The sequence below is a fragment of the Glycine max genome, chromosome 4 (genome assembly GCF_000004515.6).
Source record: "Glycine max cultivar Williams 82 chromosome 4, Glycine_max_v4.0, whole genome shotgun sequence".
NCBI classification, from domain to species: Eukaryota; Viridiplantae; Streptophyta; class Magnoliopsida; order Fabales; family Fabaceae; genus Glycine; species Glycine max.
Window position 1 is genome coordinate 6,837,137 of NC_016091.4, and position 15,965 is coordinate 6,853,101.

The 15,965-nt window shown below is 30.6% G+C and overlaps 1 protein-coding gene, 1 long non-coding RNA gene and 1 pseudogene across 2 annotated transcripts; 1 reads left to right on the plus strand and 2 right to left on the minus strand.

Annotated features, from left to right (window-relative positions):
* LOC100810920 (putative esterase YitV) overlaps nt 1–313 on the minus strand; it is a 7,485-nt pseudogene extending 7,172 nt beyond the window's left edge.
* Nucleotides 314–2,250: 1,937 nt separating this feature from the next.
* LOC121174777 (uncharacterized) lies at nt 2,251–12,989 on the plus strand. Its single transcript, XR_005891130.1, has 4 exons — nt 2,251–2,811; nt 9,832–10,811; nt 11,330–11,568; nt 12,321–12,989. It is a non-coding gene; the product is annotated as an uncharacterized lncRNA (long non-coding RNA).
* Nucleotides 9,918–15,715, minus strand: LOC100811459 (protein tesmin/TSO1-like CXC 5). Its single transcript, XM_003523684.5, has 8 exons — nt 14,881–15,715; nt 13,712–13,819; nt 13,384–13,561; nt 12,886–13,233; nt 12,493–12,593; nt 12,303–12,397; nt 11,114–11,506; nt 9,918–10,132 (listed from the first exon to the last, which is right to left on the minus strand). The coding sequence occupies exons 1-8, from the start codon at nt 15,198–15,200 to the stop codon at nt 9,918–9,920; spliced, it is 1,758 nt and encodes a 585-aa protein (XP_003523732.2). The 5' UTR covers nt 15,201–15,715.
* Between the last annotated feature and the right edge of the window lie 250 nt (nt 15,716–15,965).

The following is a 15,965-nucleotide window of genomic DNA, read 5'->3' on the forward strand; positions in this document are numbered from 1 at the left end:
CCCTACCTTGAGCAGGTCGCCTAGTACGCAGGACTTGCAGGAACTCTGATCGGAGCTTGCTCTGACTCTGAACTTCTTCGATGGCTTCTTTTCCCGCCAATTTGTTTTGGATTTTATAGTGAGAGTAAGGACCGCCATAGCAGCTGGAGAACAAGAGGTAAACGACGAAAGATGCACAGTTCAATGCTATTATTACGTTATTAGGATTGAAATTCATTTTTTTATTATAATTTTGAGAGATCTTTGGGGGTTAATTAATTCATTACAAGTTGTTAAAAAGGAGAAAAAATATCACGTTGTTTGTTGGATCAAATTGGTAACAATTGTGAGGTGCAATAAAGCTTCAGGTCTTGACTTTTATAAGCAATTTCTAGGGTGATGATGTTTTAAGTGGTACACGTGATCCAATATTCCTAACCATTGGATATATAATAGACTAAAATATTCTTTTTTCATGTAAAATATTTCAAGCTCTTTTTTCATCTTGTAAAATTAAAACATGACTTTTCAACGCAAGTTAGGTTTTAACAAAATCAAACCTACATGATATTTTATTTTAATTTAATTTTGAAAATATAATTTTTGGGGTTAAAAATTGTTTGAGATTAAAAATTATCACAAATTACATAAAAATACAAAAATATCATTTGTGGCATTTTTTAACTCTCACAAATTGCAGAAAAAAATATAAAAATTCAAGCATCAGCCATAATCATTGCATCTCAAACATTCAACCCAAGTAGAAAAAGGTTCGCTCATGGTAAGTTTTATGGCATGAAGACAAACTTCCTTCGCACTCTCTTGATTCAACGTCAGCACATCAATCATGGAGGGAGAAAAGAAATAGCATATTAAGGGCGTGGTTGGATGCAACCAAAACATCTTCTAAAATCTTATCTACTAGAAAAAAAGTTATTTTTTATTTTTTAAGAGTGTTTGATTATTTTTTTTAAACTTTTATAAAATTACTGAGAATTTTTACTTTTATAAAAGTTAAAAAAAAAATAATCAAACACTCTTAAATGATGCTTGAACAATTATATTCTCAAAAAAATTAAAATAACAAAGTAAGTCCTCAACATTTTCTAAATCCTCAAAGTTTCCTTATTTTATTCCTCATAAGTTACCTGATGTGACTTTTTCCTTGTTCTTTAATCCCTCTTCTATTTTTTTATTATTTCTCTTTGGATTATCCTTCGTCATCTCTTCTTCTTTGTTAACATCAGATGTTAATCAATTCTTCATTATTTTCTTTTTCTTCTCATTAAATTTTGAATTATTTTATATTAGGGTTACGCTTTTGTTTGTCTCATTAATTATTATGAATTTTGACCCCTTGAACATTTGGAGATTGGGAGGTGGAAATAAATATTCTTGAAAGTTAATTGAAACCAAATCAGTTTTTTGTTTCATTGTCCTATATGAAATTTTTATGTAAAATCTTATTTTGAAATTTTAAAATATTTATACTATGCATACATATAAATGATGTGTTGCATATGTGATTTTAAATGATAAATATTTATCAATGTTAGATATAAAAATGTTTATCATTATTTTTATTTCTTAAACTTGTGAAATGTCTCTTAATCAAGTTCTTGAGAAAATAAAGAAAACAAAATGGTGTGATAAGAATATTGAGATTCTATTGGAAGTGTGCATGAAAGAGGTGAATACGAGAAATAAACTTCACAACCATTTCACTAAGATAGGTTGGACAAATATTGTAAAAAATTTCAATAAGGCAACAAATTTGACATATAAAATAGGTGAGATTCTTTAAAAAGAGAATAACAATTATGGACTAAGTTTATTTGGAAGGACACTAGTCTTGATTGAAATGAAGAAAAAAAAAAACCATCATTGCTAGTGATGAATGGTGGGAAGCCAGGTAAATTAGAATGTAAGTGATTGTATTACTAAAATAATAATATATTAGCTACACTTAAATATAAAAATTAATTACATAGAAAGACGTATAATTATATTTTTATGAGATATATTTATTTTATTTTTATAAAAAAAATATTTTTTTATCAATATTTCTATAAAATATATATTAAAATAGTTTTATAAATGAAATAAAAAAAGTAATTCTTAATATTTTTAATAATATTTAATTATTTAAAGCATTTAATAATTATGTAATAATGTTAAAGCATTTAATTATTAATTTTAATAATGTTAAAGCGTATGAGTACTTTTGAGTACTTTTTTTTTATATAGAATCTTATAACAGTGAATCCAAACATATCTATAATCATACAAGAATGGCATCAATAGACTCAAATACAAACACTCAATTTAAATTAGTAGATAGCAAAAACCCAACCAATAACAGTCGCAATCACACGCACAGAGCATCATCAAACAAACTAAAGCTCCCAACCATATTCAGAAACTTCAAATAAGTAATTAGACAATTAATTACTACCACCACAAATCCTAAACTTCCTCCACACCTTTAATTTCTTGGAACCAGAAATGAGCTTGCTCCTTCTTCATGTTCTCTCTGTTTTCTCAGATTTTCAGAAAAAGAAATTGACCGCAACAGACTCTTCTTTTTCATGCCTAGGTGCTCTGCGTTCTCCTTCTCACACACAGCTCCATAATCCTCACCGAGCTTGGTTCCTGATTTCGCGAGAAAGAGTGTGATTGAAAACGTAGATCTGGAACCAAGAAACGCAGATTTAGGACGGAGGTCGGTGTTAGCAGAGGTGTGGCTGGAGATCAAGTTTGAGGCGGTGGCTGGTGGTGCATGGTGCGGCGGACCCCTTCCTCGATTTCGTAGGTTCAGTCCTTATTGGAAAGGTATTAGACTCATACGTTCAATTATATCCGCTTAGACTTAAATTTGGTATATTATAATTTTAAGAGGATAAAAAATAGATCAAAAGTTTTACACTAACAAAAATTAAATTTTATAAGAATGAAAAATATATTTTAATTTATATAATATTAAACTAATAAATGGTACAAATTAAATATTTTTTTTAACAAAATTACTTGTGGTTAAAGCCAACAAAGCCTCTCTCCTAGGCCTTTGTTGTTATGACAACATTGACAAGTTTACTTGTTATAACTTACTAGAGTGCCACCCCACAGTACCGGGGTTTTTTAAAAATAAAAAAGAGGAAATGAGAGAGTAAATAAAAGAGAAAAGTAAAAAATAAAAAACATTGTTATTCCTTGTCCAAGGGCAACAAAGCCTTTGTCCTACCCTAGGCCATTGTTAGTTTATATACTTTTACATAGTGTAAATAAAAAAAAAAATTATAACTTGTAATAATTTTTTATTTTTAAATTTTGATTTTTTATTTTATATTTTAAAATAAGATTTTTTGACAATTTAAAACTATGAAAAACTTGTTACAAAATTTTAATATCTTATTTTTTTATCTGGTTGACACTATATAGAAGGATTAAAAATATTTTGTGAATTTCAAGATAAAAAAATCTTTAAATTTAAATTTAAATAATTAAAAACAGATTTAAACATTTGTTTTTCAATGTACACCGTGTAAATCACTGTTTGTACCATTTAAAACAGGAAAGCCTCGGTTTCCTCTGCCAAGTGCCAATGCAGTGGAAATGATCATTGTGTTTCTACATTTCAACTCCTTGGATTTAATTCAGATTTAAGGATTTTGGTACTACATTTTAGAATTTAGAGTGGAGTACAGTTTAGGACTAAAGGGTTTTTTTTATTACCAATAAGTTAGGTTAGAATGTTTTTTTTTTAAATCATTTAACTGAAAAGCTTAAACTTAAGATATTTTAAAAAACAATTCTAGGCCTAAACAAGACAAACTATTTAAGAAGATATAAATAATATAATCACGCACGGAGGCAGCGTTAAGTTTTAGGGGGCAACTAAAAAAATCATATAATCATCAAATTTAATATAAAATATTCAAATGTTCCTAAAATATATAATTATATATTAGTAATTTATCAAAACATTAATAAAAAAATATTAAAACATTAAGACAAGTTAAGTATTTTTTAATAGTCAAAATTGTAAATATCAGTCAGTTTTACGTGTCAAAGAAATTCCATGACCAATATATAATAAAAATTAGTACTCCCTCCAGAGTGTCACAAATAAGGATGGAATAGGCCAGATCAAGCTTTGAAAGGTTTGAGCCTAATTTACGATAAATCTTTAAGGCCTGAGTCTGACCTATAACCTATCAAAGGCTTTTATTTTAGTTTGACCTGACCTTTTTAAAAGTTTGGTCTGACCTGGTAGCCTTTTTAAAAGCTTTCTTCATAATAAATATTTAATATTTTATGGAGTAAGAACGTAATAGGAAAGTTAAAAAAAAAAGTCAATCAAAATAATGAGAAATATAAAATGACACATGACTCACACCTAAATTGTAATCAAAGTCCTTGATGATAGAAATAGAAGTTATGGAGGAGTAATGTGTAATCAAAGTTTGATAATTTCAAAAAAAAAATTAATTATATCCAAAAAATAATATTATATATTGGTACCCAAAAGTCTGGTCTATTTAATTTAATAAACTTTTAAAAAAGTCTGAGCCTAACCTTTTAATTAAATAGGTCAGTTTATGTAGGTCAGGTCGTAAGCCCCTGTAGGTCAGCCTGACCTATTCCCACCCCTACTCACAAATAACAAGAGGAAAAATAAACAATACACCATAAAATGATTAGAAAGAAAAATTATTTGTTAATGTATTTAAATCTCAAACCTCAAATTATCAATCCCTTTCGTAGTTGAACTTATTTAATGTGAATATAAAATTTTTAATTTATAATCAAATCAATATATTAATGGATGGTTAAGAAAGACTTATAAATATAATTTATAACCTTTAAAATAGATAATAAAGAAACATATATTATTAAAAAACAAATAGTATTCAAATATTTTATTTAAAAAGAGAAATAAATATATTATCTTCACAATAAATACAATAATAAAATAAAATATTTATATAAAAAAATTATCTTCACATAAAAATATTATAAAAGGAGAATAAAATATTTTATAAAAAAACTTAATTATTATTATTTGACGCCAAAGTAAAAATTATTACTTATATATATAATATGTGTAAAAAAGTAAAATAAAAAAGTCAGGGGAGCAAGCCCCACCCCCTGATGTCCCTCCGTCCCTGAATACAATAATACAATTACGTACTTTTTTATTACAGTATTTTTTTTGACGGATTTTTATTTATTATAGTATTAAAGTTTGTTTTTTAAGAAATATCATGAAATTCTGTACTCGTCAGCTTATTAAAGGTCTTAAGTTTATTAGCCTACATAAAAGATTAAATTTATAAATCTATTTAGAGGTAGGTTTATTGACTTATTTACAAAGCTTTACCACAAAGGTTATTAAATAGATTTCTGGATTATTTTTTTCTTTCAAAAATCTATATTTCTTACATAAATAGGTTAGACATAGATCTTAAGTTTGGAAAATAGGCCAAGTAGGTTTTAAAGTAAGATCTTGCTAACCACTGTCCTAATTGGATAGGAAATTAAAAAAAAATATTTGTAAAAATCATAAAAGAGTGTAAAAATAATTATAATTAATATAATTGTATGCGTCTTAATAGAAACCTTTCTATTTTAAAATATTAGTTAGCATTTGTCTTTAAGGTAAAACACTTACCCGTCAAACTAATTATCACTTGTAATTCAAACTTATACCATTTTTTTTTAATTTGTTGTATTTCATAATTGAACAAGTTTGTGCATCTGTCATTATTTTGAAACTTATGGCTAATAATTAAGGAACATTTCAGTTTATAATTTTTATTTGTTAGTTTCAAAAGATTAATGTAAGGGTGATCAAAAGTTTATGTAATCTTCTAAATTCAAATAAATTAATTCAATTTAAGACTACAATTTTGACTTTTCTTTTCTTTGAAAATGAACACGTGAAAAATTAATCTGTGGTTTACTTAAATGCTTCATTTACTACATCAAAGTACGTATTAAGAAACTCGTTGAATATGGAAAGATCGCTTTTGAGACGTGAAAGTTATAACTATTAAAACTTAAAACATCAAACACATTGTGTATATAATGTTATTTTTATCTTTGTTATTAGGCATGACAATGAAACCCGTATTTGTGGGTATTTGTTCAAACTTGTCCTAACTTTGACGGGGATATCTGAGTTGACTGAGTATGGGTTCAAAGATTATCTGACTTTTTTAATTAAGAACGGGAATGTCACTACTCGTTCCATACCTATTCTCGTACCCGTTCCGATGATGAAATTATTAAAATTTTATTAATTACTTGTTAATTTTTTATAATTTTTACACAATTTAAGATTTTTTTCTTGATGATTTTTGTAGACAAATGCACTACAAATACAAATAGTTAAAAATAAATGTGTAATAATCAATTTTTTTAAATCAAATTTTCAATATAATTTTTTTTAAAAAAAAAACTTTTTTACAAATTTGAACCGGGAACGGGACATGGACAGGGATATCCAATACTGGATACCTAATAAGTACGGAGATAACAAAATTTAACCCGTCGGGTATCAGGGATGAGTACGGGTATATGTTGAGGAGTCGAGGACTGAGAAGGCAATACTCGTCCCCGCCCTGTTGCCATGTCTATTTGTTAATCGCAACAATTTTACATAAATGCAAAGAAAGTTGTGCATATAAAACGATCATCGATCAATGTCGACTGTTACACGATCTTGAATGGGTACATCATTTTCTCCTAAAATTTCAGTGCAACAAATCATCAATTACATTAATTAAAAGACTTAAATATGCTTTTAACCTATAAAATGCAAGAGTTTTAATTTTAGTCTTGTAAAAAAATTATTTTATCATCCTAAAAAGTTAAAATCATGATTTTTATCTCTTATTATATGTGACACTCATTAATTACTTATGTATTTATCGAAGATCAAGTAATCATATTAGGGGATACTCAGTGTTTCTGTTGACATGTTAACATGAGATATCTCTATAAAAAAATTAAATCCCTGAAATAAATGTTATTAATCTAAGTCTATCTTAAAAAAGAATTTTAAGAACTAAAAATAATGATTTCAAAGAGACAAAACATAAACAAAAATTACAAGGACTAAAACTAAAATTGAATCATTGGAACTAAAAACATATTTAAACTATAATTAAAATGAAAGTAAATTATACTCTATTTTCTAGAAATGCATAAAATTTATATTTCCCTCCCTTTATATGATCAAAATTTTATGTAATCTTGTAAATTCAAATAAATTAACTCAATTTCAGACTACAATTTTGACTTTTCTTTTCTTTGAAAATGAATACGTGAAAAATTAATCTATGGTATACTTAAATGCTTCATTTACTACATCGTATTAAGAAACTCGTTGAATATGGAAAAATTGCTTTTGAGACGTGAAAGTAATAACTATTAAAACTTGAAACACCAAACACATTGTGTATATAATGTTGTTATTTTTATCTTTTTTATTAGGCATGGCAATGAAACCCGTATTTGTGGGTATCCGTCCAAACTCATCCTGACTTTGACGGAGATACCCGAGTTGACCGAGTAAGGGTTAGAGAATTATTCAACTTTTTAAATCAGGAACGGGAATATCACTACCCGTTCCATACCTATTTTCGTACCTGCTTCAATGATGAAATTATTAAAATTTTATTAATTACTTCTTAATTTTTTTATAATTTTTTACATAATTTAAGATTCTTTTCTTGATGATTTTTGTAAACAAATGTGCTACAAATACAAATAGTTAAAAATAAATGTGTAACAATCAATTTTTTATAAATCAAATTTTTAATATAATTTTTTTACAAAAAAAAACTTTTTTACAAATTTGAAAATATAATTTTTTTACAATTTTTTTTTTACAAACTTGAACCGGGGACAGGACAAGAACAGGGATACCCAATACCAATACCCGATAGGTACGAAGTTGGGGTAACAAAATTTAACCCGGAGTATCAAGGACAAATACGGGTATATGTTGGGGAGTCGAGGACTGGGGAGGCAATACCCGTCCCCGTCCCGCCATGTTGCCATGTCTATTTGTTAATCACAACAATTTTACATAAATGCAAAGAAAGTTGTACATATAAAACGATCATCAATCAATGTCAACTGTTACAGGATCTTGAATGGGTACATCATTTTCTCCTAAAATTTCACTACAACAAATAATCAATTACATAAACTAAAAGACTTAAATATGCTTTTAACCTATAAAATGCAAGAGTTTTAATTTTAGTCTTGTAAAAAAATTATGTTATCATCCTAAAAAGTTAAAATCATGATTTTTATCTCTTATTATGTGTGACACTCATTAATTACTTATTATTTATGGAAGATCAAGTAACCATATTAGGTGATACTCACTAGTGTTTCTATTGACATGTTAACATGTGATATCTCTAAAAAAAATTAAATCCCTAAAATAAATGTTATTAATTTAAGTCTACCTTAAAAAGGAATTTTAAGGGCTAAAAATAGTGATTTCAAAGAGACAAAACATAAACAAAAAGGTAAAATTGTAAATTTGGTCTCTCAGTTTATTTCCAGTTTCGGATTTGATCCCCAATAATTTAATTCACAAATTGAGTCCTCCTATTTTGTAAAATCGTGCAATGTTGGTCTCCGAGGCCACAATTGGACGTTGACCGTTACAAAGGAATGTTGACTGCCACGTGTCACATCCTTATTGGATGATGACAGTCACGTTTCATGTTTTGATTGGTCAATGAAAATAACAATGCATTTCATCTTTTATGGAATTGACATCCAATCAAAACATGACACGTGACAATCATCATCCAATAAGAACGTGACACGTGACAGTCAACGCCATTTGTTAACGGTCAACATCCAATTGTAGCCTGGGGAACCAACATTGCACGATTTTATAAAATAGGAGGACCCAATTCGTGAATTAAATTACGGGGGACCAAATCCGAAATTGGAGATAAATTGGAGGATGAAAAATACAATTTTGCCAAACAAAAATTATAAGGACTAAAACTAAAATTGAATCATTTTATAAGTAGGAACTAAAAACATATTTAAACTATAATTAAAATGAAAGTAAATTATACTCTATTTTCTAGAAATGTATAAAATTTATATTTCCCTCCCTTTATATGATAAAATTTACACACCTACGCGCGCACACCCGCACCCAAACTCATTCAACTATTTGCCAAAAAAATAATAAAACTATAACCCTTAAATTAGTTAAATATCTATTTGTTTCATAATAGTGGCTCTCTTGCTCCAATTCCTATATTCATTATTCTGCTAACAGCTTTATTTTCTTTCGAAGCAAATATGAGGACTCAATCATAAACGATGTGTTTTTCAGATACCAGAAATGGATTTCACTAATATATTTACACGGTAGCATTCAATAGAATTTTCTTGTGTATATTGGGTAATGTGAAATGACACAACTTATGTCATTTATCTATGAACATAAAATACTTCTGTTTATACTGCAGGAAAGAAGAGGCTCCAATTATATGAGTATACTCATTACTCTCCTTTTTTTTTAATTTAGTATTATAATTGGGGAATAAAAAACCCCAGAATTTGACTTGGTTTTCTGTATCCAAAAATCTTGTTTTTTTGAACATGAAGAAATAAAGAAGTCATTGCAATTGCCGGAAATACTAGACCTATTAAAGGAAAAAAATGGAAGGAAAGTTTATCATGAAAGGGAAACCTCAATTTACTATTTGTACCTTATATATATTATTTTTATTTTTTATTTTTTTATTCTTATTTATATTATCATATAAAGATCTAGACAAGCTCTAATTTAACAGCAGAGAACAGGGCTTGTATCAGTTGTATGTAACATGCACATCAGCAGCAGAAATTCCGGGCTGCACACTGTCACCAGCAACATGTTTCATTATCAATCAGGTCAACGAAAGATCATTATTACCATGTCCATTGGTTATGGCATAATTTGTCTGGGATATTTTAGCGATCGATGGGATGAGGTAATTTGCAAAGCAGTTGCTTTGAATTCCCTTCTCACTCCCAACGTTAGTTTCAGCACCATTATTGCCATTGTCTGCAGGTTCTTTCTTGCTTCTCTCCCCTTTCTTGGTCAATGAAGAGCACATTGTTTCTACAACGTTAAAGATAACTAACATTAGTTAGATTTTTAACAAAACATCATAGAAGCTCAAGGATCACACATTTCAGATTATTATTCTTTCAATTGCTTATGTTACCAATATTAAACAAACTATCAATGCTATTTTAAGGTCACTAATTCTTTCACTATATTCTTGCATTCAATAGAAACAAATAGCAAAAGACGAACTGAAGAATTGGTCCTTCTTTTCTCAGCATGAAGTATGACCCTATAACCTATCATAAAACTGATTTCAAAGTATTTTCCAATTAGGTTATTGGCCTAAGATCGTCTAACAGCACACATTTCTCATTCAGTCATTCTCTATTTTTTGTTCTTTCACGATGATTTTTAAATTCAAGGAAAGTTATCTTCATTTCAGCCAATTTCTATAAGCATACAAATGATGAAGCCAAATTGGTTTATTGCTTCTTGCTTTAGAAAAGCTTATGCATGACAACAAGGTGACCCTGCAGTGGGTGAATATATGGCTTCTCATTTTTATGTTCTAGCCTGGCATTCTTAATTTTATGAATATGATGATGCAAGTTGTTTACATAGGTAAGCTGAGTAAGACAAATCCCTACAAAGTACAGATGCATCATAAAGAAGTTAGGTATGGGTACACTACATGATCAGCTGAATTAGTATTTCAGTCACAACACATAAGGTAAATATTTGTTAGCCGTGTCAAATGGGACTTTCCACAATGACTGTTTATAGAACATTATAGTTTTTTTTTTATTAGCAAATGTTAGCAATTAGTATGTTATGTTAGTGGGAGAATTCAAACCCATGACCTCCTTATCACTCCAACCCTTATGCCCCTCCCCCAACTACAAAACCACTTTATGACTCCCTATAGAATATTACAGTTAATCTTAAGACAGGAATGTCCAGATTAATTTTGCCCAAACAAAGTTGTAAGTGTGAAGACTTCAACACCATAACAAATTAATACTAAAGCCTAACCTTTGATGCTGCCATGAGTAACGAGTCCGCGAAGAATGTCCAAGAACTTGGTCAATATAAGCCTTTCCTGCTCTCTGTAAACATCAGTGCATCCATCAGAATTAAATGACTTTTGAATCATGTTTTGAAAAGTGCTGTTGCATGCAACTCCATCTGCAGAACAATTTCCAAAAAGCATATCATCCTGTTCATCACACATCAATGCTAGTGTTTCAGGTGATAATGGCCTATTATAATGAGCGACATCAACTGCTTCTGCTTCATCTTTATTCACATGATCATCACAAGCAGGCTGGTGGACATCTCTAGTTTCTTGCAGTGATTTAGCTGATGAAGCAACAGAAGCTTCAAAGTTCCCAGTTTTTGTTTGCTGGTCTACTTTGCCTCTCATTTCTGAAAAGTTAGAACACAATCAAAATGCCAATTTATTTTCAGAAAGACATCAATATTGACAGGTATGTGAACAGTGCATATAACAATTTGACTCTGAAACCTATATTTCCAAATATAAGCAACTGCATAATGACGCTTGTGGCCAAATTACGTTTAAGGCTAAAAATGAAAGACTTCAGGCATATTTTAGTAGTGATTATGAATACCTAAGCAATTAAAAGTGGAAAATGGCTGAATGTATTCAGTGTATGGAAGGTCTCTAAGGTTTTAACCAGAACCCCATCCTTACTTAAATTATTATTAAATGAGACTAGCTTCGTTAAAAATAATCTCATTAACTTTATTATATTTCAATAACTCCCCTTCAAACATTACAAATTCAATGATTTCAGCACCAAATATTCAATAGTATGTTTTATCAAACATACTTTAAAATGTTTACTTGGGATATTCGGATATGCATCAGTTAACTCTTGTAAAAGTACCATAATACTTTCCCAATTCCTTAGTACTTCTCTAAGAAAATATATCATGACATATAACACCACTACCCCCTAATTCATCCTTAATTACAGTATATATATATATAATTAACTATATCTTCAAAACGATAAAAGGAGGACAAAATAGGTGGAAAAATAAAATAAAACTGATGCTAACATTAAATGAATGTCCTACCAGCATGAAATTGGAATATTTGCAAACAAAAATATTAAAAAATATTCACCAGACAGTAGATAAATCATATTATTTTAAACTAGATAAATATAGTCTACATCCATGAGTTGCTCAAAACCTGCATTTGTCTTTGCAGCTACTCGTGAGAGAACAACAAAAAGTGAACAGAGATTCTTTACATTATTTGGCTTGAGGACATCTGCCAATACGGACCTTCAGCATGGATAAATTGTTAGTTGTATATTTTTAAAATTTATATTTAAAATGTTAGATAGATTCGTCAAATAGTGATTAAAAAATTTATATACCGGTATGTAGATCTTGAAGACCCTGAAATTCTTGTGTTGGAAGGGTCAGAAATAAAGGAATCTGACAGAGATGATGGCGATGAAGCCATAGGATCAATTTCCTGATTAAAATTCAAAATAATTTAAAAACATTATATGAAGTTTGGATGTCCGAGGATGGAGGGAACTGATAACCAAACCAACAGGAAAATAAGATGAAAATCAAGGGTTTCAAAGGATAAAACTAGGATTCAAATGTTGACTTATGTGATGTGATAATTACAAGACAAAGATATTGTTTTTTGTTGGATACTTGGATACACATTTTCATTTTCCAATCCAATTATAATGAACCTGCCGCATAAAGAATAGATAATTATTATTTATATAAATCCAAGAATGCAAAGAAAGCACCTGTAGGTATTGAGCAGTCATGTTAACAGTTTGATCCATGGCTGACTTTCCAGGAAACATTTCCTGATTTTTTCTCTTCTTGGGTGTTATATGGGTTCCATAGCCAGATGATCCAACAGCTCCACTAATGGTAGCATTAGCTGCCTGTTTCATGTGAACTAGATTGTAATCTTTGTGAAATATTGCTATTCTTTCATCACTTCCTTCAAAATTCTTGCAGTCCATGCATTTACAATTTTCAGAGCAGAGGATATTGGCTTGGAAGCACTCACAATACTTCTTAAGGCAGCCTGATTTCTTGCAGTGACATCCTTTATTGTGCTTTCCTATTACTTTAATTTCACATTCCTGTGTTCAAACAAGATATTTAAATGCACAAGTTAACTACAATATCAGCTAAACCCAGAACAGTAAGTATCATCACAAAAACTTGGCTTAAAAGCCTCATGCCAAAAACCAATAACACATGTTTGAGGGAGTTGAAATTGAACTACAAACCTTGGAATCTCTTTGTTCTTGTGGACTGCTAGCAATTTTTGGTCTGAAAGCATTTGGATTGCGTTCCAATGTTATTCCAACTGCCTCCTGTCTGGCAGCCTCATTATCCACATTATTATGGCAATTTACACAGTTGCAGCCATCACAATAGATCCCAGCTGCAAAGCACTCACAGTACCTAGCATTTACAAAATTAGGTTTTGCCAATTAGAGAGACAGAGAGAAGAGGAAGAAAACATGTAAGATGTTTATTGTTTAGATATAGCATGGTTATGTGATAAAGTATTCTCATTAAAAAAAATTCATACAGAGAAGCTAAAGTGCTTACAACTTGAGGCATCTAGAATTTTTGCAGTTACATTGTTTCTGTTTCTTTGGAGTGGTGTCCTTCAATTCCACATTACATCGAGGTTGTGATCTGGGAGACTCTGGCTTTCTGAAAGAAAACAGATAAATCCACAAACATAATAAAATTCAAATTAGTACAAAAGTTCTTACTATGAAGCAAAATTTAATAGTGAGTAAAGAGATGTAACAGTATTTCCAATCCCTTTATATGAACTGGTGAAATATTTGGAGTTTTTTTCCTTAGTGACAAGCTTAGCTCTTTTGAGTAGTTTCCAAGTTTAGCTGCAAATTTATGATACTTCTTTTCCCAAAATGCATGCATACTACTAGTATTTCCTTTTTTTACCCACAATTAAGATTATTATAACCAATCTCAAAATGATAACAATGAGCCCCGCATTGCATGTGGATACAAGCAGACCAATCTCTTTTTTTTAAAACAGGAAAATAAAAACAAGTAAACAAACACTTATGATTACTGAATTACTGAAATGATTTATCAACTGCAAATTAGAAGCAATTCCAGGCTTCCAGCCCCTAAAGAAATGATTGTCACTTTCATTTTGCCACCAAAAACACTCTCCGTTAGTACTATTGTAACCATCTCACCCTTATAAGTTTTGGTTTAATTACAATCTTTACATTTTAGTCCCTACAACTAGAAAGTACTCGTTTTAGTCACCACACATACATTTTTTAACTTGTTTCAGTCTTTACCCATACACTTTTTAATCTTGTTTAGTCTCTATAATTTTCGACTGCAAGGACTAAAATGGATTAAAGAGTGTGTGTGTAAGGACTAATGTGATTAGTTTCTAATTGTAAGCACTAAAACATAAAGCTTATTCAAAAATAAGGATCAAATGAGTAATTAAACCTAAATTTTCCAAGAATAAAATTATTTCAGCCAAGAACCCAGGTCTTCAAATAGAAGCTAACTTCTAGCAACTGCTTCTTTTCCTACACTCTTACACAATCTTAATCGCACTAAAATTCAAAACATGCATCCAATTCAACATCCTAAACGCACATTGGTAGTTTGGTACACTTTAGCGCGATCCGAGTTTCCTTATCATTTAGACAGGGCAAACCAAAAACGCTACCGTTTCTCTTCTTTTTTATTTTCGTTTGAGGTTTAAGAATACTTACACCACTTGCAACACCTTCACCGGAAACTTCACCACGGGGTGCGGAATTCGTCTAACCGGCGAAACTAGCTTCGGCCGCGGTGAATACAACCCCGGCTGTTGTTCCTGCGCCTCTGAATATAACCACGGCCGTTGCCCCGGCGGCTGCAAATCCAACTGCAATCGCAACGGAGAATGCGACGGCGGACGCAACGGTGACTGTGGAGGCGGCAACGGTGGAGGCAGTTTCTGGTGCGACGGATCTCCGTAAACGGCCGCGAAATCCAATTGGCGAGCCAATTTCCTTGGAGCTAAATCCGACGCCGTTTCGCTCTGTTCCATCTTTCGGCAGCGATCAGAAATCGATCTCGCAACACAGCGGCTTGAAATCGAATTGCAATGTTAGTGTTACTGCTCTCAACGACTCGCCGTTTCGAGTTGCGATCCCGAAACGCGCTGAAAAGGCTTCAGAGAAGAAGTCTGTTGTAACGAAACGGAGTGTCGTCAGCCTCAGAGTGGCGTCATAAATTCTCGTGCGTTTTGAATTGCAAGGAATCAACGGCCTTTAAGAGAGGGAGAGTTTCGGCATCAAAAAAACAAAATTATTGTGGTTCGCCGGAGAAACTCTGGTGTGGTGTGGCAGTGCCAGCTCTCTCTCGATTTTGAAAATTGAATCGAATGAGGTTGAAGGTTTGATTTCACGGTTGTGATTTTCTGGGGGAGATTGAAGTGACCCGTGTCCGTTGGATAATGAAAAGGTAACGGTACTTTCGGAGTTGTGACGGAGATACATTTTGGCGCTAATTGAGTCTAAATCCAACCAGGAGTAAATCTTGTGCACGCCCGAATCTAAATTTGTTGGCAACTATGGCTAAGATAAGATATGTTTTATCTCTCTATAAAATTTCAAATTTAACTTTAATTCTTTAACAAAAAACTATCGTTTATTAAAAAAAATATGTCGTTACTTTAATCTGAAAATATTTTACATTATTACCTTCATGAAGTATATTTTCTTACTATTTATAACTACAGTTAAATATTAATCTTAACCATTTTAAAAAATCAAAACTGAAATATTTCTGAATTAGATAGTAAAAATAGGAT

Bases quoted from the DNA above. Each gene is read 5' to 3' on its own strand.
- LOC100811459 (XM_003523684.5), bottom strand. From the start codon at position 15,200: ATGGAACAGAGCGAAACGGCGTCGGATTTAGCTCCAAGGAAATTGGCT. The intron at 13,562-13,711 runs GTAAGCACTTTA...TGTAAATGCTAG, and splicing joins AATTCTAGATGCCTCAAGTT to GTACTGTGAGTGCTTTGCAG. The intron at 13,234-13,383 runs GTTTGTAGTTCA...GTTTGAACACAG, and splicing joins AAGAACAAAGAGATTCCAAG to GAATGTGAAATTAAAGTAAT.